Source organism: Solanum verrucosum, unplaced genomic scaffold (genome assembly GCF_900185275.1).
Source record: "Solanum verrucosum unplaced genomic scaffold, falcon-dt-bn FXZP01000015.1, whole genome shotgun sequence".
Taxonomy (NCBI): domain Eukaryota; kingdom Viridiplantae; phylum Streptophyta; class Magnoliopsida; order Solanales; family Solanaceae; genus Solanum; species Solanum verrucosum.
In genome coordinates, this window is record NW_026020070.1 from 2,035,006 (window position 1) to 2,061,880 (window position 26,875).

The window sequence follows — 26,875 nt, forward strand, 5'->3', positions numbered from 1 at the left end:
AAATACATTTATTATAAGTATATTTACAAAGGACATGATAAAATAGCATTTCATATACATGTCAATGGTACAAATCTAGAGATAGGTGAAACAAAAGAATATCAATATGTTACATGTGTATCACCGCCGAAAACTGTATGGAGAATATTTGTTTTCTCAATTAGTGAAATGAATCCAAATGTATATTATCTACAACTACATTTTGATGGATAATAATTTATTTCTTTCTAAAGTACGAATTACATTAGTAAAACTATAAATAATTTTATGATTAAAAAGACAATGTTAACTAAAATTTTTTAATAAATAAAATAAACAAAGAAGGTATGGACCTAAATTTATTGTATCGTGAATTTTCAAAAATGAAATTCATATGATCAACAACAGATAAAATATGAAAAACTTGTAAACGTGGTCATGCTATTGATCGTGTTGTACCATGTCATCCAACTGGAGGAGAAAAATATTATCTTAGACTACTTTTAATGCATGTAAGAGCATCAAAATTATATGAAGATTCGGAAATTATATGATCAACAACAGATAAAATATGAAACTTCGTAAACGTGGTTATGCTCTTGATCGTGTTGTACCATGTCATCCAACTGAAGGAGAAATATATTATCTTAGACTACTTTTAATGAATGTAAGAACATCAAAATCATATGAAGATATGAAAATAGTAAATGAAGTACATTATAATACATTTAGGGAAGCCATAGAAAAATAATAATTACTTGGTGATAATAATTTAGTAGAATGCATGTTAAAAGTTTCAAGTTATCAAATGCTATTCAGTTTAATAATGATTTGCTATGTTGTTAATCTCTTATAATTTAACTAACCCTAAATAATTGTGGGAAAGATTTGAAAGTCCAATAACTGAAGATTTTAAAGGATCCTTGAACATAAATATAAGTGAATTTTTTTATAAATTTTTAAGTCATATTAATAATATACTACATTCAATAGACCATGAAATTAATGGATTTGAACTAATTTCAGAATTCATCAAATCATGATCAATCGTAAGAGAAGCAAAACATGTTTACTAAGAAAGAAATATCATTATTAGTGAAGAAGATTTAACTTTATAAAATAAATTAAAAATTGAACGAAAAAAGCTAACAATATAATTCTTGATAAAGTATTTTCAAATTAGGCAGGGGAATTTTATTGATTGTCCCACTGGAACTGGTAAAAAAAATTAAATCGTGCTTTATTTGCTACACTAAGACACAAATGATTTATAGCTTTAGCAATGGTAAGTTCTGGCATTCTGTTTCACTTTTTTTCGGAGATCGTACTGCTCATTCACAATTTAAAATTTCTATTAATTTTTAATGAAAATTTCATTTGCAATATCAGTAAATAAAGTTCACTGGCATTTCTAATAAGAGATGCAAGACTAATTGTGTGGGATGAAATTTCAATGGCAAGAAAACTACAATATTTATAACTATATGTAACACCCCAAAAACTTCTAAGCAAAGGCCCAAACTATTATTTATTTGCATATAAGGTCTTATCAGGTTATTCTTAAATTGCTCATATATGTAAAGGTAAATTCTTTAGTGTGGGAGTGATTTTGGATATAAATTATGGTCACTAAAAACTCCTAGCACAAAGTTGAGTTGAAAGTTTCCTTACCGATTAAGTTTTGATATAAGATTTTACTTGAGTCAACTTTAAACGATCATATCTCTTCGAATATTAAGATTTACATGGCTCATAATCTATCATATTAAAAGTATTTGAATCTTCATTACAAAGCCATAAATTTCGCATAAATCTAGGTCTACAAACAACAATTTATACGCAAGGATCAACAATCAAAGGTCTAATTATCCAAATTATAACAAACCCAATAACCCTAGACCAAACCCAAGATCCTAATACCCAATTTAGGACTTTTTCCACCATAGAATCTAGAGCAAAACCCTCCCCCATCGATAATTACCCATTCTATTACGTTCTACGGATCAAAAAATGGATTCGGGGAGTTAAAAACTTACCTTTAGCCTCAAGAATGGTGAAAAACTGTCAAGAATCGTCTAGGGTTCGTTCCTTAGCTCTAAAAATCAAAAAGTGTAGAATAAGGACATTTTGGAGTTTTATTTCCAAATTAAGTTGTGTCTGTCCCGCTACGGCGGGACCCAACCCACCACAGCAGCCCCGCCCTGGCGGCATTATCCCGCTCTGGCAGCTTGCACGGAAACAGTGAGCAAATTTAAGAATTCCAAACTACTATTTCACAACAAACCTTCATCCCATGACACTCAGAAAATACCCGATCACGCTAAGATCAGTTTCAAGAGTTCTACTCGCCCGAATTCAATTCCATAAAGTCATACGGGGTTCCTTAACGTCTTAGCTATCCACTCATAAAATCAAATTCATTAATAGTTCTCTCATTTGTTACCATATTTCCCTAGACCTCACCGACTTCGATTTCATCCAAATCTGGACTAGTCTAGGAAATCTCAAGTTAATACGAAAAAGTATTCTCGCCCTAATTCTTTCCCCATTGGCTTTTCCATAACGACGAAAATCAGGTCGTTACAATAGATATCAATTTACCCATCACTCGTCCCCGAGTGATCAACTAGAAAAGACTGGCTAAAGTAAGGGTAGAATAGTATCTAAATCATCGAATTACTAGGGATACTTGTATCGTATGCCCTTCTTACCAAATCTCATTACCCCTAAGGGTTTCATATCTCTAACCTCAAACCAACCAATTGAATATCTACACATCCTCCCTTACAATGCCTAAGACTCCTCCATAACTTTTTTCACTGGCGTCTGATTCTACTATATAAGTAATTTTTTTGTTTTCATCTGGAAATTATAGTTTAGGTAGGTTCTTACATAATAGTTTTATTTTTTGTATTTGTGTTTGATCTTTTTATCAAACTGGTATTCTACATCTTTCTTTAATTTTTGTTGTAATAGTTTTAAATTCCATGCTAATTTTGGTATGTATTCTCTTACTTGATTTACTAGTCCTAGAAATGATTGTAAATTCTTTTTTGTATCTAGTTGTTCATTTGAGTTAATTATTGTTTGTATTATATGTGTTTGCATTTTTATTCCATTTTTATCTACTTGTATTCCTAAAAATTCTATTTGCTTTTTCATTATGTCTGCTTTCTTTTTGCTTAGACTTATGCCTGAATATTCTATAATATGTATGAATTTTTCTAATAATCTTATGTGTTCATCTTGGGTTTTGGAATATAGTAATATATCATCAATATATACTACACAATTTTCTAGTTGTTTAAAATAGTTATCCATAAAGTGTTGATATCTACCTGGTGCATTTTTATATCCAAATGGTAATACATTCCATTCATAAAATCCTTGTGGTACTGTAAATGTTGTAAGTTTTTTAGATTCCTCTTCTAACTTTAAGTGGTAAAATCCTGATTTGCAGTCAAATTTACTAAAGTAATTATATCGTTGTATTTGTCTTCTCTTTAATATTTTATTTGGTATTAGGTAATTATATGTTTTAGTTTTTGCATTTAAATTTCTATAATCAATAATCATTCTACTTTTTCCTCTTTTTTGTTCACTATGTTTATTTACTATAAATGTTGGGCTTGTATGCTTACTATTGCTTTCTTGTATATATCATTTTTCTAGTAATTCACTTATATGTATCTTAAATTCTGTTAAATTCTTAAAATTATACTTTAATGGTTTTTGGGTTATTATACTATTATTATCAATTAGCTCAATTTTTACTTTTGTTTTATGTTTTTCCCATCCTTGTAAAGGATCTTCACTATATAATAATTCTAACTTATCTTGGATTATTTTTACTTTATCTATAGAGAATATAATTAATTCTATTTTAGGGTCTTCTTCTTTTAAATTTTCTAATTTTTGCATAATTTTGTCACTTCCTTTTATCCATTCCGTTGTTTTTCGTTTTTTGTTATTTACTCTTTTTGCTCCTATTTTTTGTTTACATGGTGTTGTGAACCACCAGTGTGTTTTTGTTATTATATGTGGGTATAATTTTTCTAAAAATAGCATATCTTTTGTTGTAAGTTCGAAGTTATACATTTCTTCTATAGTTAATATCTTATCCTATATTTGTATTTTTATATTTTTTGCCTTGTATGTGATCATGCTTCCTTCATTATTAAATAATGTTACTACTATCGGTGTTTTAATTTTTCCCATTTATCTTCTGATAAACAATTGTATTTACATATATTAGCTTCTGCTCCTGTGTCTATCATTGGTGTATAATATCTGTTGTAATATCCTTCTATTATTATCTTTGCAAGTATACATATTTTCATGTTTTTATCATAAGAAAGTTCTTTTTATTATTATCTTCTTATTATTATAATTTATTATTAATTGTTTGTCTTCTAAATTATATTGTTTTACTTGTTCTAACCATTTTATTCCTAAAGTGATATTTTTATCTCCTTGATATACTTTAAACTTTATTACTATTGGTACTCCTCCAATGATTATTTCCTTTTCTGTAGTTTCTTCGGTATATATTAATGTCTTTGGTAGTTCAGGGCATGATTGTTCAGTAGTAATTATTTCATCTTCTGTTACTAGTTCTCTTGTAATATAGTTTTCTTCTTGTCCTGTATTTATCAATATTAGATATTTTCGTTGTTTCATTACTCCCGTTATGTAGTAATATTAGATATGGTTTTATTTCTTCTTCTATTGATTTTTGTGGAGTTTTATCTATTCTTCTTGAGGTACTCATTTTTGTATATATTTGTGGTATTTCATAATTTATTCTTTTTGATGTGCTTAATCTTTCTTTTACTATTTCTAAATCTTCTTCTATGTCAATCTCATTATAACTATAATCATTATTATCTATGACTGTAACTATCCTTTCAAAATGATCTTCTATTTTTTATTTATTTTATTTTATTTTTTGCTGTTATTTTATGTTTTGTTGTTAAAACATATAAGTTTTTACATTTAGCTGTAAATATTTTACTTCCTGAGGCTAGTTCTATCCCTGACATTTTCCAATATAATATTAGTGATTTATCTATGTTTCTGTCATTTATTGCTACTGAGTAGTTAGCAATTATTATAAATTTAAATTTTTGGTATATGAGGTTACCTTTTACTGCACTTATTATACTTTTTTTCTATAGGTTGTATGATCTTATCATCTGCTAAGTATATTTCTATGGGTGTATCTATTCCTTCTCTAAAATATGTTTTTATTAATATTTTCGTTCCTCCTAAATGTACATATTTAATTGGATTTTTAGCCTTAATATCTTGTATTTCTTTATTGATTATTCGTTTGTTTATTATTGGTATTTTAGCCTTTCTTTTGGTGTATTTGCAATCTATGATATGTTCTCTTTGACTTACTACATAATATTCTTCTTTTTGTCGTTTAAACAAGTTTCTTATTGTTGGTATTTCGAATATTTTTTCTACGCTTAGGTCTAATTCTTTTCCTTTTATTTGTTCAAATATACTATTATCAAATATTATTTTTTGTTCTAAAGATTTTTCGTCTTGGTGTTCTTCTTTAGTTATTATTTGTATATCTGTTTCAGTCATTTGTTATATTATAGAATTCATTGTCTGATTCTATTTCTATATCATTATCTATTTCATATATGTTATCTTCACTTTCTAATTCATAATCTATGTACTCTATCTGCATATATTTTTCATCGTCTATTATTATTTCTGATATTTGTTTTTTCTTTGGATTTTTAGGTAATTTACAATCTCTAGCTATATGTCCTAATTTTCCACAATTATAATAGGTACATTCCGTTAGTTTTCTTTTTGGTCTATATGGTCTTTTGGTTTTGTAGTTTTTTACATAGTATCTTCTTCTTGGTTTTTTATATTTATATTTTGATCTATATTTTTTGTTATATCTCTTTTTATAGTATTTGTCCGTACAACCAAATTGGGGTGTCGTTTTATTTTTGCAACATGCTAAGTTTTTTACTAGTAATTTTTCCATTTTCATTTCTTCTTTATGTTTTTCACATAGTTCTATAAACCATCGTTGTAAGAATTTTATTCTAGCTCCTAAGGTATCTGTCAATCCTGTTTCATTCCAACATTTTATTACTTTTGAATTAAAAAGTTCTGGTAATTTTGTAAAATATAATTTTCTTATTTCCTTACTTTCTTCTGTGCTATATGTTCCTTTATAATAATATTCTCTAACATGTATATTCATCTATATAACACATATTACATATTGCTAATTTTGTCATTAAATTCTGATTTATGATTTTTTCTTTATTTTGTTCTTCTACTTCTGTTGTCATACTACTAAATTCATTTCTTATAGCTACTTCGTACTTATATAATATTTCCATAGTTGTAGTAGCTAATTCACCATTAGATTTTTTATTACTTCTTAGAGTTTTTAAACTTTCATCTGATAAATTTTGTAGCCATAATTTTACTGTTCCTATAAGTGTTCTTTCTATATATCCTAGTGTTTGTCATTCCTATTTTGTTATCTATTAATTATTTTGATATATATCTCATCCATAATTGGATTGTTTTATTTATATCTGCTACACAGTCTAAATCTAAAAAATCATGTTGTTCAGTTATTGATTTAGGTGTCTATTTTTTATTTAATCTTTTATCCCAAGTTTTTTCTTTATCATATTGTCCATAGTTTGCATTATAATATTTTAAATTTTTTGGGTTTTTTATTCCTGATGTACTAGGTTTTTCATCCATGTCTACGTCTCCTGTATTTACTTCTAAATTCTTTGTATTATCTATGTTTGCTAAAAGTTCTGTATATGTTTTGCTTGTTTCCAAATGTTGTTCATCTAGATCATCGTTATTTATTTCATCAATTCTTATTTCACGTAGATTATCTTGGTTATTTTCTTCTTTTTCTTCTAGTATTTCTTCTAATTGCAATTTTTCTTTAAATTTATTTATCTCATTTGCTAATTTTGTTTTTTGTTCTTTTTCTTTTTGTTTAATTTCATACATTTCTTTTAATATTGCCAGTTCTTTTTCTAGTTCTATTATTTTAGTATTTTTTACTTCTTCTAATTGTTGTACTTCCTTTTTGGCTTGTTATTTTATTTTTTCAATTTCTGTTTTTCTATCTATTTCTTAATTTTCTTTTGTTATTCTTATCATAGCAGTTAAACTATCTTCTAGTTTTACCGTTTCTTTTTCTAACATTAAACTTATATTGTCACCTATTTTCTTGTATCTTCTTCTTAGATTAGAAAATATTATCTTTATTTTTAATCGTCATAGTTTTCATATATTTTTTCGTCTATGGCATATTCTTCCTTATTCATTTATAGATTATGTTGAAGTTTATATTCTAAACTTTCTACCTGTATCTATAGATATAAAATAGTTTTCCTTTGTGATACTATAAATATTTTACAAGTTCCTGCGAATATATTACTGTTAAGTTTACTTTGCCTATGTGCTAATTCTTGTCTTTTCGCTATAATTATTTCAGTAAGTTTTTGTCTATATTCATTATTCTCGTTATTCATTGTATTTTTAAATATTGAATATATTTATATTCTATTTTAGATATATTAGCTATTAATTGATCTAATTTTTCATTATCAGTTTTTGTGATATTGAGTTGTTTGTATTCTGGATATAATTTGTTTAATTTTCTTTCTTATTTTTATTAACTTTCTACTAGTATGGTTCTTCTTATATTTCTTTTCATCCATAGCTTTGATACCATTTTTCGGTGCGGAATTCATTTTATTGGTAGGTGAGATATTCATCATATACTAAGATATTTTTGGTAGTGTGGTAGGTGAGGAATTCATGACATTTTTTGTAGGTGTACCATTTTTGGTAGGTGAGGAATCCATTTTAAAGATTTTATTATAATATTCTTTTGCTAAGTGTCTTAATCTTGATATCTCTTTAATATTATTTATGATATATTCTAGATATAACATATCTTGGGTTCTTAGGTATATATATAAATTATTTTTCATTAATTGTTCTAATAGATTTATATTTTCCATAGCTTCTGTCCAATATTGTGAATATTCGTAGTTCATTTTAATCTGAATTTATTTCTAAATCATACCATTCTATTCTTTCGAGGTCTAAATCATGTAGGTCTATTTCATACCATTGTTGGTTTAATATATCTTCTGATTCGTTATCACTAAATATTTTTTCCCATATGATTCTTCTTAATTCAATTATCTTTATACCTTTAAGTATATATAGGATTAAAGTTTCATAGTTTTTATCATTTCATCATGCATGTATGTAGTCATGTTCGTTGTTATGCAGATTTTTTATTTTCAATTATTCCTTCCTATCATATTCATAAATGATTAAATCTATATTAGATCATTATGAACTAGATTATCTGTTTATCATGTTCTCCTGTCACTACTAGCATCGTACTTTAGCGGATACTTTCTTCTTATCAGTGCCTCAACTTTGTTTACTCTCCTAAACGTCTTTCCTTGCCTACCGGTTTCAACATTAGAATGGCATAATATATAAGTTTTCTCCCTGTTTCCAGTGTGCTAATAAACTAGAAATTATGATTCAAATAATTGTAATACATAATAACTAACATAAATTTATTCAATCATATATATGATATTCAGGAATATATGAAATTAGTTCTGCATATTTTTTGAACAATATACCTTTGCCTCTTGCTTTAGTTGTCTCTATCTTCTTTATCTTCTTATCTCTTTAGACTTTATTCTAGCTGGACATCTGGAATCACGTTGTCTTCTCCATTACATTTTGAACATAGATGATCAGGGTATTTGTGTCCAATTAGCTTGCAATATCTGGTTAATAGTTCTGACGAAATAAATTCTGCTTTGAGTGCTATTGTCGTAGGTCTTTCTTCTGGTTTTAATAATGATAAAATTCATCGCTGGACTTCATCCATATCTGTTCTTCTTAGTTCGTTCGAATTTGAATATATCATAAAATAATAAAAACTTGGTATCTCTATTTTTTGTATTTCTTCCTGTTGTCCAATATCTTCAGGTATAATCATATCTTTGGTTAGTCCTATTTTAATAACTTGAATTGGGGGTTTTATCTCTTCGTATAATATCTCCGTTGGTGCTGTATAAAACTTTACATAAAATAAATTTCCCTTGGTAACTCTTTTATATGTAATGAATGCTTTGTGTAGTTCTGGTATTCCACTTATTTCTTCTCCGTCGTATGTGTATACGGTATTTAATAGTCCATAATTGTAACATGTCCTTACAACTAACCAAACTAATGTGGAAGAACAAACCCTAGAACCTGAAAATCATTGTACCAAAACTCAACTAACGACAAGTCTAAGAACAAGGGTACAACCCCAAAACTAAACAACACCTTAAACAAAAGTTTGAGTCCGAAAAGAGTGGAATTAAACAAGAAAGATCCATGGAAGCCTGAAAGAACTGGCTCACCCTTGAATCCGATCACGCTCAATAGTCACCTAGCTGAGGTCTATCAAAAGCCACCTGAAGATGCCATGTACTCAACAAAGAAAGAGAAAATGTAGTATCAGTACAGAACTATAGTGTACTGGTAGGATCACACGGCTATCCCAATAAGTGAAATACATGCAAGTAACGAAAACATTATAAAACAGGCATATACCCAACATATAGAATATTTGTCATCTTTTTAGGATCAATGTAGCATTCCACATTCTCAATAATACACATTGATTATCATTTCATAGAAACATACAATCTTCTAATATCAATCATCATTACATACGAACGTAATCATCACAAGTAGATTCACAACATAATCCAATGGTCCTCTCACGGAACCCAATTCAAACGTCCTCTCATGGAACCCACACCCAAACTGTTAGCATACCATTACGTGGTACCCGATCCAATGTTTATGTCTGAACGTGGCAACCGATCCCATGTTTATGCCGAAACTTGGCAATCGATCCCATATTTATGTCGAAACGTAACAATCGATCCAAGTTAGTTTGTCGAAACGTAACAACCGATCCATTCTACAAACCACAATCACAATCACAATCATACAACAAGAGGTGATTCATGACATACAATTATTTAATTATCCTCATTTACGATTAGGGTAATCAATAGTGCAACATTCACATACATACATGCATTATAATGAGCAATTACAAACATATATCACACCAACATGAAATCACCACCATTACCTAACTCGAATCCAAGCTTGAATCCCCTAAGGCACTGGAATCTTCCCTTTTCGGATACTTTCCGCTTGTTCTAGGTCTACAAACAATAATTTATACGCAAGGATCAACAATCAAAGGTCTAATTATCCGAATTATACCAAACCCAATAACCCTAGACCAAACCCAAGATCCTAATACCCAATTTAGGGATTTTATCACCATAGAATCTACATCAAAACCCTCCCCATCGATAATTACCCATTCTATTATGTTCTACGGATCGAAAAAAGGATTATGTGAGTTAAAAGCTTACCTTTAGCCTCAAGAATGGTGGAAAAAAGTCAAGAATCGCCTGAGATTCATTCCTTAGCTCTAAAAATTGAAAAGTGCAAAATAAAGACGTTTTGGGGTTTTATTTCCGATTTAAGTAGCGTCTGCCCCGCTATGGCTGGACTCAACCCGTCACAGTGGCCCTACCCTGGCGGCACTATCCCGCTCTGGCGGGTTGCATGAAAACAGTGAGCAAATATAAGAATTCCAAACTCCCATTTCACAACACATCTTCATCCCATGACACTCAGAAAATACCCGATCACGCTAAGATCAGTTTCGAGAGTTCTACTCACCCGAATTCAATTCCATAAAGTCATACGGGTTCCTTAACATCTTAACTATCCACTCATGTAATCAAATTCAATAATAGATCACTCATTTGTTATGAGATTTTCCTAGATCTCACTGACTCCGATTTTGTCCAAATCTGGACTAGTCTAGGAAATCTCAAGTTACTACGAAAAAGTTTTCTGGCCCCAATTCTTTCCTCATTGGCTTTTCCATAACGACGGAAATCAGGTCGTTATATTTTAAAGCCAACACTTGAGTTTTTAAACTGAGTTTTAAGAAAGTAAAGATGAATTTTGAGAAAAGAGTTTTCTAAGACATGAATATTATGAAAATCGAGTATGCCATCAATGTATGAGCAGTATGGTATCTAGATATATCGTCAATGTTTTTGCAGTATGACTTCTCGAGACATCAATGAATATATTATAATATGATTTTAAAATATTTTGAGAAAGAATTTTCAAGTATGAGTATAAGGGACTATGTATTCCCAGAGGCATCAATTTTTACATTGATAAAAGAGAAACTGATATTTCTAAATGAGTTATGAGTTTAAAAGTTATTTCAAGAGTAGTTACCTCTTTAAAGAGGGTAGTTTGAGCAATTAACTCAAACTAGAGGAAGAGTTATATTTTTTTTAAAACATATGAGCATGAATATATATTATTTGGAATAGTATTGAGCACCGATATGGGGAGAGTTCAAACAAATCAAAGCCCCCATATTCCATGTATGCCAACATGGGAAAAGGGTCATACTTTGATTTCTTATTGGTTTTAAGTATAGCTTAGTGGATTCACTTAGTTAAGGTATTCTACACCCCGACAAGGTATAGGACAATTCTGGCAGCATGGGCGAGACGTTGTATCATAACGTAGCTCATAGTGATGGTTGTCGGTTAGAGAATCTCCCAAGTAGAGTTAAAAGTATATTTTTATTATATCACTTAATATGTTGAGTTCAAAGATAATAAAGTATTTTTTTAAAAAAGATTTATATAATTTAACTCCCTAATAATTTACATTTAGCTTGAGTCCATTGATACACTTAAATTACACCTCCCTAAAGAAGTATAAGCGATCGTTGTTAAATAAAGAACCCAACTTGTAGGTTGGGGTCGATCCCACGAGGAATATGGTTCAGACTTAAACTTAACTCACTATTATTTCCGTTTAGTCAAACTATTTTTGAGACAAATAAATAAAGGGGGGGCTTGTAATCGAGTAAGAAATTGTTGATCAAGTAACAAGTAAGAAGGATTCAAACTTTAAGTTATCACTATGAGAGAGAAACTAGGGTGTGTATGTTCCCCACAAGCTCTTAACGCAGTAATCCTAACAATAATAATCCTTTCCTAGTGTTTTACATGCAAAGTTGGTAAGTTAGGCATCCTTAAGTGATTGGTCCTCTATATAGGGAATTTCACTACGCACCTTGGTCCGACTACGAGTGTATACTTTACTAACCTTTACCTTTACCTTTACCTCAAATTAGACATCAAATCAATGTATGACTTAGTTTTCACCCTCACACCAATTGACGTTAGACTATTAGATAGCATCCACTAAATCTCTGTTGTTAATTCTTTTCTCATTCATTACCTCCTTTGTCCGGCAAGTAGAAACGAGGGGAGTTCTAACGTTTGCAACCGTTAAAAAGAATTCTAAGCAAAATAATTGCCAATACATGCATAAACACTATTCAAGAATTACTTAATTATTATTCATACGTTGTTAATTGCTCATGGTTCCCACAACCCTAGTTGTGGATTTAGCTACTTATGCTTGAGAGAACATCATTCATAATTGGGTAAAAAGAATTCATGAAATTACGATTAATTAGAGTAGAAGAAACCCGAAATCTCCAATTGAATTTCAAAGTCAAAATCTTGTAAAACGAAATTCAGAAATCAAATTACTAAAGTTGCAAGTTAATTCCACAAAATACCAAGACTCAAAGTAAACAATAATGTCTATCTCTTAAAAATGAGGTTTATCACTCCTATTTATAGAAAACAAGTCCTAAATAAAAAGGCAACAAAAGAAGGAAATAAGTTGTCTGGAACGCGACATCAATCGACGACTCGACCTACGGTCCATTGGTCTCCTTCTGTGGCTCCATACTTAGGATTTTTCAATCAGGTACTAGAACGTCAACTCTCTAAATACATTGATAGATGTGCAGGACGACCCGTAGGTCGACCTACGGACCGTCAGTTACTCCGTAGTTCCACTCTTAGTTAGAATTCCCTGATGCTCCATCTACTCTGACCAACGATGGTCCATCATAGGACCTACGGTCCGTGGATTACTTTCGTGGGTGGCTCCTTCTGCATAATTTCTTCTATAATCTCCATTAACTGCATTCCAAGCGTATTTCCTCCAAACATAATACAAATCACATTATTTCTAATACAATATGGCCCTAGACACACACAACTTCCAAGTGAAGCGCATCAAAAATATCGTAAACTCACGGTACATCAGCACCCTCAACTTAAACTTGTTGTTTGTCCTCAAGCGATACACTAAAACTCTAAACGACACTTGTGTAGAAGCATACATCCAAACTCAAGCAATCACATGGCCTTTTCAATCCATCCAATCTCCTTAGTGAAAACCTCCTCATTTAGAATCAACAAGGTAACTCATACGGATCAAAACATGACATAGATCTACCCACAGACATCACAACATACACCTTTCACAATCACCAAGGTAGCAGTTCTCCAACAATGTAACTAGTGCCGTCACTTCAAAAGAAATCCTTTTTCACACACAATAGATATGCCTTTCAATTTTTTAGGATTCATTCAACACTCACACTCAGAAGTGACTTCAAGCACAATTCGTGTTCAATACCATAGGCTTTCCCTTATTTTCACTGCTTAGACTTTCTAAACTAGTTGCTAGGATAACTATAGGACTTTGTTAGCTTGTAATGTAGGCTCAGGGTCAGGTAGGATAGATTTGGGTACTTTTTAGTAACTTTCTACCCTCCTTGACATTACATTGGCTTTTTACCTCTTTTCTCAAACAATTCTTGACATCTTTTTATTTTCTTTTCTTTCCCTTGACTCTTTTCACATAGATGTGAATTTTGACTTTATAGCTCATATTTTTCACTTTTCTTCTTTTTGTTTCACTTTTTTTTCTTTATTTCTTTCAGCACTTTTGTTATTCATCTTTTGCTTCTTTTGCACAAAGTCACGTCTTCTTCTATCTTTTCTTTTTCTCTCTTCAACACAAAACTCTTTTCATACCCTTTTTCTTTTGGTTTCCTCATTCATAGCCACCCTCAACTTATGTATTTTGCATGAGTTGAGGTGCACAATATCCGATGTCGGACCAAGGCCAAGATCAAGGTAACTTTCTGAATTAGCCAACCTTAACTTAGTCTTTTGGCCTAATTCAAGGTGCACATGTCCAAGGAGGGACCGGGGCCAAAACAATTTTTTTAGGGTAGGTGAGTTAGGTTAATTGAAAGAAGTGGTCTATATTAGGCTCAAACATTTGAATCATAGGGAACATTTATTTCATTTGGTTGGATCATTTTAGTCTTGAGTGGACTTATTTGAACAATGGCCTATGATAATTTCCCAATTTCTAGCCTAGATTCTCTTGGCAAGACCAATGGGGCAATTTCTAGATTGGCACAAACTGTATGAATATTCAAGCTTTTCTCTCACACACTTGGCACATTCTTTCTTTATCAGATTACTCGATTACCCAGTTCAAGATTAGCTTAAGTCATGAGGTCAAATCGGTTCCTTATCATGTCATATTGAGATCCATCACATTCAACCTATCAAGCCTATAGATCTAGCACATTTCAAACTTTTTGGACGGGACTCAATTTTTTTAATTCTTTTATGCCATCATGCATTCATTCTTTTTTACTTCTACACATACATTCCTAAACATGCCGGTTCAACATAAACTAAAGCAATTTCTTGGGGGAAAAGAACACAAGCAAGAAAACCCAAAGAGAGCATTATGAGCTGGGTTACTCAGACTTTACCATATCACTCACAATCTATTTACCCCACCCTAACAAAATAAGGTGCAATTGTCCCCAATGCATAAAAATCAAAAGTAAAATGTAGGGTGAAGCAAACCTGTGGCGCATATGCGTCGAAGACCTCTCAAGAAGCGGGTGGGTTCGGTTTCCTGGAGCCTGCTAGATCAACTCTAGGAACACCATCAGTAGAGCTCTCATCAACTATCCCACCACCCTCAGTAGTGCTCACACTGCCAGATGGGCCAACAACTATCTCTCTGGCCCGCTGCTGTCTCATCTCCTCATCCAGTAGCGATGCCTTCGTGGCCTCCTCCAACTGCTAGGACTCCTTCTTTCTCAATCTCTGAGCCTCTGCATCATCAGGAGTATGATCGGAGCGGTGGTGCTTCCCAGCAGCACGGGAGGAATTTGGTGGCGGTATAACATTGTCGAATAAGGTTATCAACACCACATCATCCTCCACAAATATAGGGGCAAAATCTAGCTCAATCTCAAGGGGGGAGGAGTAGAAGTGCATCAAAATTAGCACGGGGGCTAACCAACTCCTGTTGGAAAGTGATCACATCAACGGTCGGGGCTGGCATCTCCAAAACTCTCTCCTCAAAAGCATCAAGGTGCTTATGAATGGCCTGAACCTTCTGATCAATCATGTGCTCTATCTTGGCCTTGCACTTCGCAATAGAGCGTTGCACCCATGGCTTCACATGTTGCAGTAATGTGGCCATCTGATTCTCCATCTTCTAAAGTTGGGCTAGAGGAACAAGAGTGGACTCGAAAGGGGGGCGTGGCTCGAGAGGAGCTAGGGGACTGACTGTAGCCGAAGACGGATGAGCCTGGGCATCCACTGTAAGGGCAGTGTCATCAACCTGCATCTGCTCCACATCTGCAGCAAGATCTCCCAATGGTAATACCTCAATATGTGGCTCCTTATGAGGTGCAACTAAATTGGAGTCATTCCGAATAAGCCTGATATCAAGAGTTTTGGTTGCATGAAGCAACCAGTCATAATGTCATACTGGTATAGATGAATCTTTGCATAGTTGGAAGATGAGGCATGGGAAGGGCAAGCGTGGTGGCCTTGAAGGCCCCTCATGGATCTCTGCTATCAATATGCAGGCAAAGTCTCCATCACTGCTCGGTCCCATATGACAACATTTTTCGCCTAAGTAGGGGACACACGATTTTGCACCAGTAATTGCTTAACCCAAGGTTGAGTTCATTGTTGTGACTTCAATTGAAACCATGAAATACTCAAAGTTTATGGGAAATCATCATACCTTACAAGTACGCAACAATGGTGAGTGTGTGATTGATTGCAAAGACTCCTAGACCAACTTGGACACCAAACCCGGAACGAGAAATTGATGTGAGGGGAAATAAGTGGGGTGGAATGAGTTTTTTTGAAGAGAGAGGAGATATGTGATATCTGGGATGCTTAGTGTAATGATATAAGGGATATGAAAGGACTATAGTGGTTATATGGAAAGGTAGAAATGGTTAGGAGGGAATTATGGAAGTGGGGGAAGTTTTAAATTAAGGGTTTTTTATTTAAAAGAGGTCCGGGTCGGGTCGCCAGTACCCTATGTTTGGACCCATGAGACCCCATCGACGGTCCGTGGGTTGACCTATGGACCGTAGGTCTGGTCTGTAGGTCACTCTGACACTTAGAAAATTTGGGAACTTACCTGGGATCTACAGACGCCATTCGTGGTCCGTGGATTGACCAATGGACCGTCGATAGGGTCCATAGACTTCTGTACATCTGTTTTTCTATGGATTTTGCCTTTCGCCCCTGCACATATAGCAACCATTAAGACTTTCTTTTTACATTTTCTGGACACTTTTTAGACACGGACCATATTCTATATCTAGCCACACTAAAACAAACATAAAACACCTATCTAAAGAGATACGAAAATCAAAATAAAAGAAGAAAACTCCTATATCAAAAAGAAAAACCTATAGTTGGCTAGATTGTACATCTTGGATTTTCTCCCAAGCAGCGCTTGATTAAATGTCGTGGCACGATGCAGATCCCTTGATTACTCGGACTTCATCAACGTGCCATGCCTCTATCAATGCATTGACACTCTCAGAATCTCCCATATAACTTTTCATCCTCTGGTGGTTGGCCTTGAACTTTGTCCCCTTCCTTTTCTTGAGCTCAACCACTCCATGTGGAAACTCTTGGGTCACTCTGAATGGTCCAGTCCACTGGGACTTGAATCTGCCAAGAAACCAGTGCAACCTTAAGTCAAATAACAACACCAGATCACCAGGAGTTAGTTTGCGCTTTTATGTCTTTTGATCATGGTGAATTTTATCTTAGAACAGGGTTTCACCTAATGTCTCCTTACTAGACAATTCAGCACCTTATCCCACAATGTGACTCACCACGTAGACCGATTTAAGATCACTCTCCTACTTCATAGACCCACAGATGTTAAAGGTCACCTCCTCCTTATTCAGTCAGAACTTCATCTGCCCTCTCTCCATATCAACTAAGGCATGCCCACCAGCAAGGAATGGTCTCCCTAAGATAATGGGAACCTCAAAGTCAACCTCGCAATCAAGTATCACAAAGTTCGCAGGAAAAATGAATGACCCCACTTTCACAAGGACATCTTGCAGCACTCTAATGGACTTTATCACAGTTCTATCAGCCATAAGTAAACACATTGCAGTTGGCTTTGGCACCCCTAAACCCAATTTCTTATAAATCGACAATAGCATCAAATTAATAGTGGCACCCAAATCACATAAGGCCTTTGCAAAGTGCATCTTACCGATGGTGCAAAGAATAGTGAAAGCTCTAGAATCCTCTTTCTTTTGCACCAGTGACCTCGTGGACATGGCACTACAATGTTGCAACCTCTCATCACTCTCAATACTCACTGCCCTCTTTTTGGTTACCAAGTCCTTCATGAATTTCGCATACCCAGGCATTTTCTCCAAAACTTCTATCAACGGGACATTAATGGAAAGTTGTTTCAACATAGTCATGAACCTACGGTATTTTGCTTCTTCAGTCTTCTTCACTAACCTCTGTGGGAACGAAGGTGGAGGTTTAGGCATGGGAACAACCTTCTGATTCAACTTGGCGTTCTTTTCTGCAACATCTTTCGTCTCTCCAGTAACCTTAACCTCATCCTCATATGTTTCTACCACTTTTCCCACATCAGATGGAATAGGGAGATCAATAGTTTGCTTTCTCTGCGAGTCTTGATTTCCATACAATGCCCATCAATTTTTGGATTCTGGATGGTGTTGCTAGAAAGTGTGCTTGTTGGCGTGTATTCACAGTCGCACACAACTCACTAAACTGCTGCTCAAGTTTCTTTATTAACACTGCATGAGCATCAACTTTTTGACCAATCCCAGATAACTCAGTGCACATCTCTTTCACATTCTGATCAGTAGCATCAAAGCTCTTCATCATCTTTTCAATCATATCCTCAACGCGCGACATACTTCCCCCAGCTTCTCTATTACCAGATTCCCTGTTCCCAGGTGGAACATAGGGCCCAACTCTGTCATTCCTATTACCATAGTTGTTTCGGTTGTAGTTGTTATCATGATTGTAGTTCCCATCTGGGACATAGTTTCCTTCTCGATTATAGTTTCCATAGTTCACTTGGTTTCCTTGACCTTTGCGCCAATTATCCGAGTTGGAACCTTAGGCATTGGTTTGGAAACCCCCCTCCCCCCGTCTGATCATTGACCAAATACCCATCCTCCTCATAGTAGCATTCCTCAACTGGTGGTGGTGGATTTCTAGTTAGATAGTTTACCGCATTCACCTTCTCTGCACCTCCGGTCACACGCTTTAGTACCAAACCCAGTTTTGTCCTCATTTGAGCTATCTTTTCACGAATATCATCACTGGATTGACTAGGTGCTACTTGAACTACAAATGTTCTTCTACTAGTGTTTGACTTTCTAGTGCTCCATGCCTTATTATTTTGGGAAATATTCTCTAGTTTCTCAGCGATCTCCTCAAAAGGGCACTCACCATATGATGCTCCACCAACAGTATCAAGCACAACCTTTCCATTATCATCCTGACCTCTGTAGAAGTAATCATTCAGTGACTCATCATCTATGCGGTGATTTAGAATACTTCTTATGTATGAAGTGAACCTATCCCATGAACTGCTTACAGACTCACTAGGTAGTGCTACAAAATTGTTCAGTTTGTCCTTGTGATTCAGCTTCTTAGACAATGGGAAATAATTTGCCATGAACACCTTATGCAATTGGTTCCATGTATGAATCGAGTTATATGGAAGCTCAGAAAACAACAGCACAACATCACCGGTCAATGATAGAGGGAAGACTCTCAAACCTATGACATTCATATCCAGCTCCGATCATCCCACATAAATCTTGCATACACTTCTCAATTTAGCCATGTGACCATGCAGATATGTCGAAGCTAGACCAAAAAACAACCCTCTTTCTCTAAGCATTTGCATCAGACTGCTAGTCACCACAAATGTATGCCCTAGAGGTAGAGGAGGGAGAACAATAGGTCCTTCTGATTCAACTGTATTGAAGTTGACCCTGTAGTTATCATGCAACCTTGGTTCTGACGGATTCTGTACCCTTAATGCATCTCTGAGTACATTGCCACCATGTACCTGAGCGTTCACATTAACAACTGAGGAGGCTACACTTCATCTCCATCTTCATGTTCCTCAATGATTGGATTATTATGGACCCCTTGATTATTCATTCTTCTCAATGTTTTTTCTCAACTCTGGATCGTAGGGGGTCAATGGTTCGCCTCGACTCCGTGTACTTGGCATACACTATAGTAGAAATCTGTAGAAAACGAAGATAAAAGAAAAACATAAAATCAGGAAATAATTGACTAAATTTCAATAATGTAGTTAAACTTGATCTAAAAGCCAAATTCCCCGGCAGTGGCGCCAAAATTTGATACGCTTAAATTACACCTTCTTAAAGAAGTATAAGCGATCGTTGTCAAATAAAGAACCCAACTTGTAGGTTGGGGTCTATCCCATGAGAAATATGGTTCAAACTTAAACTTAACTCACTATTATTTCCGTTTAGTCAACTATTTCTGAGACAAATAAATAAGGGGGGGGGGGGGTGGTTTGTAATCAAGTAACAAGTAAGCAGGATTTAAACTTTAAGTTATCAATATTTTCCTAGTATTTTACATGCAAAGTTGGTAAGTTAGGTATCCCTAAGTGATTGGTCCTCCAAATAGGGAATTTCACTACGCACATTGGTCCGGCTACAAGTGTATACTTTACTAACCCTTACATTTACCTCAGATTAGACATCACATCAATGTATGGCTTAGTTTTTACCCTCGCACCAATTGACATTAGACTATTAGATAACATCCACTAAATCTCTGTTGTTAATTCCTTTCTCATTCATTACCTCCTTGGTCTGGCAAGTAGGAACGAGGCGAGTTCCAATGTTTGCAACCGTTAAAAAGACTTCTAAGCAAAAGAATTACCAATACATGCATAAACACTATTAAAGAATTACTTAATTATTATTCATAAGTTATTAATTGTTCATGGTTCCCACAACCCTAGTTGTGAATTTTGCTACTCATGCTTGAAAGAACACAATTCATAATTGGGTAAAAAGAATTCATGAACTTACTATTAGAGTAGAAGAAACCCGAAATCTCCAATTGAATTTCAAAGTCAAAATCTTGTAAAACGAAATCCGGAAATCAAATTGCAAAACTTGAAAGCTAATTCCACAAACTACCAAGAACTGAAAGTAAACAATAATTTATAACCCCAATAAATGAGGTTTATGACTCCTATTTATAGAAAACAAGTCCTAAATAAAAAGGAAACAAAATAGGGAAATAAGTTGTCTAGTACGCGGCATCAATCGATGACTCGACCTACAGACCATGGGTTGACCTCGGTCCGTAGGTCCCCTTCCGTGGCTCCATACTTAGTATTTTTCCATCAGGTACTGGAACTTCAACTCTCTGAATCCATCGACGGATGTGCAGAACGGCCCATGGGTTGACCTACGGTCCGTCAGTTGTTACGTAGTTCCACACTTAATCATAATTCCCTGATACTCCATCTACACTGCCCAACGACTGTCCTTCACAGGATCTACGGTCTGTGGATCACTTTCGTGGGTGGCTCCTTTTGCATAATTTCAGCTATCATCTCCATCAACTGCATTCCAAGCTTATTTCCTACAAACATAATAGAAAACACATTATTTCTAATACAATATGGCCCAAGACACACACAACTTCTAAGTGAAACGCATCAAAAATACCGTAAACTCATGGTACATCATCCATTTTTATCTATTACAATCCTTTTTCTGTTATTTTTTATTGATTATATTGTATACTAGTACATTCAATGTACTGATGTCATTTGACTTGCATCTTTTGATGATGCACATACAGGTTCTTAAGATCCTCAACAGGAGTCCATTGAGATCACTCTATCCGCTCGCTAGATTTTAAGTAATACCTCCTATCTTTTGAAGGACTTTAGTTTTATGAGTTGTTATTAGTAGTTCTTTTGAAGTGTCGTGGGTCTTATCTAAACACTCATACTTGAAAACATTAGAGGCTTCATAGATAGACAGTTTTGGAGAGTCTTTCAGTTTCAGATATTTTATTTAAAACTTATGTTTCATACTTAGTATATTCAGTGAAGTTTTGAGATTTAGTAAACTGTTTTGAAATGTTTCTTTCAAGTTGATGCTTATATATGTTTGAATTAGTCTTTCGCTTGTAGTCTGCTAGGATGAGGGTTCGCTTGGGGATCAACAATGGTTCTCGAGTGCTGGCACGTCCAGGGTGTAGGCTCGTATCATGACAAATTTGGTATCAGAACATCGAGTCTAAGTGTTTCAAGGTGTCTATGAATTCATGTCAAGTATGATCTTATTTCTGATTGTGAGTGCCCCACGTCTATAAATGAGGGACTACAGACATTTAGGAAAAAATTCCCTTATTTCATACTCAAAATCATGCAATAGAGCTGTGTCATAAGAAACTTGTTCAAACTCATGCATTTTGCATATTCATTCGACTACCCTTCATACTTAAGGTTTTTAAAAAGCTGAGTCGGATCATTACCGATGAATTGCTCTCGACAAAAATATTGAGAAAATCATGAGACTATAGATGGGCTTGAGAGAATCCCGTGAGTGATCTTAAGTGTTGTGATTCGAAAGAATGCACTCTTATTCATGTGAATCGTCCGTTCAAGCTAAAAGTGATACGTACTCCCACACTCTCTTCTCTAAACATTGTTCAGTTAAGACCCTTATGAGGAAGCATGTTTTAGAGTTTTGGTAGTATTTTCACCTGAAAATATAATGAGTTACGAGATTATGAGCAGTAGTAGTAGAAGTGCCAAGAGTTAGGGGAAAGTATGCAAAGGTTCAGTAATCTAAGAAAAGGAGATAGTGATGAGGCAAATTATTCTATTGTAGTCATGCACCAATAAGTTATTAATGATAAGTTTTCCTTTATGAGTAGACTAATGGATAATAATTTTGTATAGAGTCCATGATAGAAGGTAGAGAAATAATTACTAGTTAGGATGAGTTAGAGTATACTTTAACTAGAAAGTATGATGATTTGTCATTGTGTTAGTAATGACCAAGTGTTGGTGTTTAATAGAAGAGGATAAGTATTCATGAGGTGATAGCTCTAAGCTAGCCTTATGATCTTTAAGGGAAAGCCCATAATATTAAAAGGGTTATAGAACTAATTAGGCAATGATGTATAGTGAATGAGTAAATAGTACTTAAGTCGTGAAATTGAATGTGAGGATAATTCATAAGTATGTAAACAGAGAGATAAAGATTGACCACTTGTCATGAGATTTTAGTGGGCGGGTGTTTCTTAATTTGTATCTAGTAGTAGTAAGTTAGTATAGTAAGCGAGAAATCATATTGATATCCAGGTTTAGTAATAAACATAAGGCTTGAATTTGGGATGAGAGCGGTGGTAAAAGAGTATTGAAATATGAGGGTGATGATGTTAGTTCGAGATCTAATCTAGTAGATTTGACATAGAGTAGGTAAGAAATTAAGGTGTTACTTTTTACATGTGTGAGTGGTACAAGTATGCGATTCTAACTTTTAGATGAGAGCAATGAAGTGTGGCTAAGTCATAAGAGTAACAAGATTACGAGGTGTACCCGAGATTGTATTTAATGAGACGAGGTTCCAATTAAGTTAATGATTTTCCATGTGTGCCTAGACAGTATATTTGAGTTGTCAATGTGGAATAGGCTGATGTAAGAATTATTGGGTTTTTAAAAGCCAACACTTGGGTTCTTAAACTGAGTTTTGAAAAGTAAAGGTGCATTTTGAGAAAAGTGTTTTCTAAAACATGATTAGTATGACAATCGAGTATGCCATCAATGTATGAAAAGTATGTTATCTCTATATACCATCAATGTTTATTTAGTATGAATTCTCGAGTCATCAATGATCATATTATAATATGATTTTGAAATGTTTTGAGAAAGAGTTTTCAAGTATGAGTACAAGGGGACTATGTATTCCCATATGCATCAATTTTTACATTGATAAAAGTGAAACTGAGATTTCTGAATGAGTTATGAGTTTAAAAGTTATTTCAAGAGTAGTTACCTCTTTAAAGAGGGTAGTTTGAGAAATTATCTCAAACTAGAGGAAGAGTTATGTTTTTTTAAACATATGAGCATGAGTATATACTATTGGGAGTAGTATTGAGCACCGATAAGGGGATAATTCAAACAACTCACAACCCCCATAAACCATGTATACCAGCATGGGTAAAAGGTCATACTTTTTATATGATTCCTTATTGCTTTTAAGCATAACTTAGTGGATCCACTTAGTTGAGGTTTTCTATACCCCGGCAAGATATAGGACAATTTTGGCAGTGTGGGCGAGACGTTGTATCATCACGCAACTCATAGTGATGGTTGTTAATTAGAGAATCTCCCAAAAAGAGTTAAAAGTGTATTTTTATTATATCACTTATTATCTTGAGTTCAGAGATGAGAAAGTATTTTTTTAAAAGCTTTAAATGATTCAACTCCTTTATCTCTTTACATTCAGCTTGAGTCCATTGTTATTTATTGCAGTCCTTTCTTTCAATTATTTGTTATTCAGCTATATTACATACTCGTACATTCAATGTACTAATGTTATTCGACCTGCATCTTTTAATGATGCAGATACAGGTTCTTAGGATCCTCAACAGGAGTCCATTGAGATCACTTTATCCGCTCGCCAGCTTGTTAGTAAGACTTCCTATATCTTCCGGAGGACTCCAATTTTATGAGTTGTTAGTAATAGTATTTTTGAGGAGTTGTGAGTCTTATCCCAACACTCATACTTGTATACATTAGAGGCTTCATAGATAGATAGTTTTGGAGAGTCTTTCAATTTCAGATATTTTATTTAAAATTTATATTTCATACTCAGTATATTCAGCGAAGTTTTGAGATTCAATAAAGTGTTTTTAAATGTTTCTTTCAAGTTGATGCTTATTTATGTTTAAGTTAGTCTTCCGCTTGTAGTCAGCCAAGATGAGGGTTCGTTGGGGATCTACAATGGTTCTCGAGTGCCATCACGTCCAGGGTGTAGGGTCGGATCGTGACACTATAATACTACTAAAATTGCAAATTGATCCAACATGACGGAAAGTTTTACCATCAATATGATCAATCCGTCTATAAAATATTGAACATGTAAATTACAGGTCATTGACAAATGTCAGCCAAAGGACAACCAAGAGAAACTAAAAAATACAACTCTTGATTTTACAAGATCAAGAGGTATTTATTTTATTAAAGATTTTTAATTTATTTACATTTTATGACTGATCCAACATTTAAAATTTTGCATTATAAATATTAATTAAATTGTTTTTTTTATAATTTTCTTTCAGAAAAATCAAGTTCAAGTCATTATATTCGGTGTTGATATAACATATTTTGATGATCAATTTACCCTCTTCAAGACTTATTTTGTATTTGTTGCACACGTGAAGAAAACAACTTATTGTTGTGAAAATTCACTTAAGTAGATTCACTTGGACAATCGAGAGAAATACCATTGTTGAGTCAATTGATAAGATTACTCCTCCTGAGGATCCATTACCACCTCCAACACGATTAACTCTTATCATTGTTAACACTTTTCATGAGTATCAATCCAAAGAACGTGAATTTCATATTTATAAGTTTATTATTATTTTATATTCACGCACACAGAATCTAATAATTATTATTATAATAGAGTAATTTTCATTATCCACTTTTTATTTATTAATTTTTTTCAATGTAAGATGTATTTGCCATTGTCATAAATGGAAGCAATCCAACAAGGACCACAAATGAAAGAAGGCACCAAGTGTTTATAATTATGGACATACAGTAAGTATCCAAAAAAATCATCTCTAGCTATTTTTCTTTACATTCTTTTACTTGTTTTGAGTTTCCACCTTTTTCTTTATCGTCTATTGTCTTTTTTTACTTCCTTTCTATTAGTATAATTTAAATTCAACTAAGTAGGCATTCCTGATTTAAGTGACGGACTACTAAGAGATTTTGTGTTGTGAATGATATTTTGATTGAGATTCATATTTTTTATGTCATTTCAATATTACATGTCTTCTATAACTTTAATATATTGTATGATTAATTTTTTTATCGGAAAAAGCCAAAAAAAATTACACTCAGAGAATTTTATTGATTAAGATGGAAATAAACATTTTAAAGAACTCCATGAATATCGGATCACTCTTGCTAGAAAAGTTAAAAAAAAGCATCCTCAAGTAAAAATGCAAATAGAATTATATTTTCTCTTTTTAAAAATATTACATGATGAAAATAAAAATAAATACTTGAAGTCGTGTTAGATCGACGGATAGGTTCAATGGTTTAACAAACAGATTCAGTAAAATAATTGAAATGAATCCTCCATACCCACCGGATACCGCCTTAAGGATGTGGTATTCTGAATGCGTTTAAATAATTCTTTATTGATTGCTTTCTATTAAGTGAAAATGTATCTATTTTATCTATCATAAAGAAATTATACTTCATATTCATGAAACTTTTGTAGGAGATATTATTTATCAATTATCATAATTTTATTTCTTTGTAGACTCAAGACGATCAAACCAAAACTTGTTTCTTATAAGATAAAAAAGCACACATAAAACATGCTATATGTTATTAATTTTGTTTGAAGATGAGGTCATAGTTGTTTCTAATATTCAAGCACAACCTTCCGTAAGAAGTTATAATTAAGGACAATAGCGGTACTACAATAATTGTTGATTCATATGAAGTTGCTGAAAAATTGTTGCACCTCACCTCAGAAGAAATTTATGAGTTGTCTTTAGTCAAGGTGTGTACTATTAAAAAAAAGCTTCTACAAATATAAATAATTATCTACTTCAAAATAACTCTTTTTATTAATATTAGTTGTATTTATAATTCATCAAGATTTACTTTTTCAGAAGGAAACATTATCCTTTGAAACTGTGCAAAATTAATTGAGCGACAATATATTCAATATTCAAATAAAAAGGTTATTTACAAGAAATATGAATACTTTGTTAAAGTTATCAAATTTGTCTTATGTAGAGAAACATGATGTGATTCAAAATATAGCGTCATCATCCATGATTGGCGTTGTAGAGGCACGAAAGTGCACAATTGAACATCGTAGTTGAAAGGGAAAAGAATGATGAGTCTGAGATTTTGGACTCATTTGAGGCTTAAAGTTAATCAAATAGTGTCCTTGATGTCATTTTATGTTCAATATTGATGATCAATTGTTGAATTGCAGTTGTAAAGGCTTGAGGACAACACAAAGACAAAAGAGAGCAAAGAGAAGTCAAATACTTGAAAGAGTAGAGAAAATGGTAATGTTGAGGCTCACCAAGTGCATTCGTCCAGTGCCAAGTGTATTCGGTGACTCACCAAATAAGAAAATGACTCGCCAAATATTTCTGAAAAATTTGTTAAAAACTCAAAAGCAAATCAGAAAGGAAAAGAACTAAACGATGACTCGCCA

At 33.4% G+C, this 26,875-nt stretch overlaps 1 protein-coding gene across 1 annotated transcript; it reads right to left on the minus strand.

The window, feature by feature from the left end:
- Positions 1–15,549: 15,549 nt before the first annotated feature.
- LOC125823824 (uncharacterized) lies at positions 15,550–19,167 on the minus strand. The gene is made up of 6 exons (XM_049503205.1): positions 18,539–19,167; positions 18,128–18,348; positions 17,286–18,030; positions 16,856–17,036; positions 16,495–16,601; positions 15,550–15,775 (listed from the first exon to the last, which is right to left on the minus strand). The coding sequence occupies exons 1-6, from the start codon at positions 19,165–19,167 to the stop codon at positions 15,550–15,552; spliced, it is 2,109 nt and encodes a 702-aa protein (XP_049359162.1).
- Between the last annotated feature and the right edge of the window lie 7,708 nt (positions 19,168–26,875).

Excerpts from the sequence above, each read along its gene's own strand:
- LOC125823824 (XM_049503205.1), bottom strand. The coding sequence starts at position 19,167 with ATGAATGTCATAGGTTTGAGAGTCTTCCCTCTATCATTGACCGGTGAT. Across the intron at positions 18,031-18,127 it reads GAAACTTGAGCAGCAGTTTA|ACTCGCAGAGAAAGCAAACT; the intron begins GTGAGTTGTGTG and ends ATGGAAATCAAG. Across the intron at positions 17,037-17,285 it reads ATGGAGAGAGGGCAGATGAA|ATTCAAGTCCCAGTGGACTG; the intron begins GTTCTGACTGAA and ends GTTTCTTGGCAG.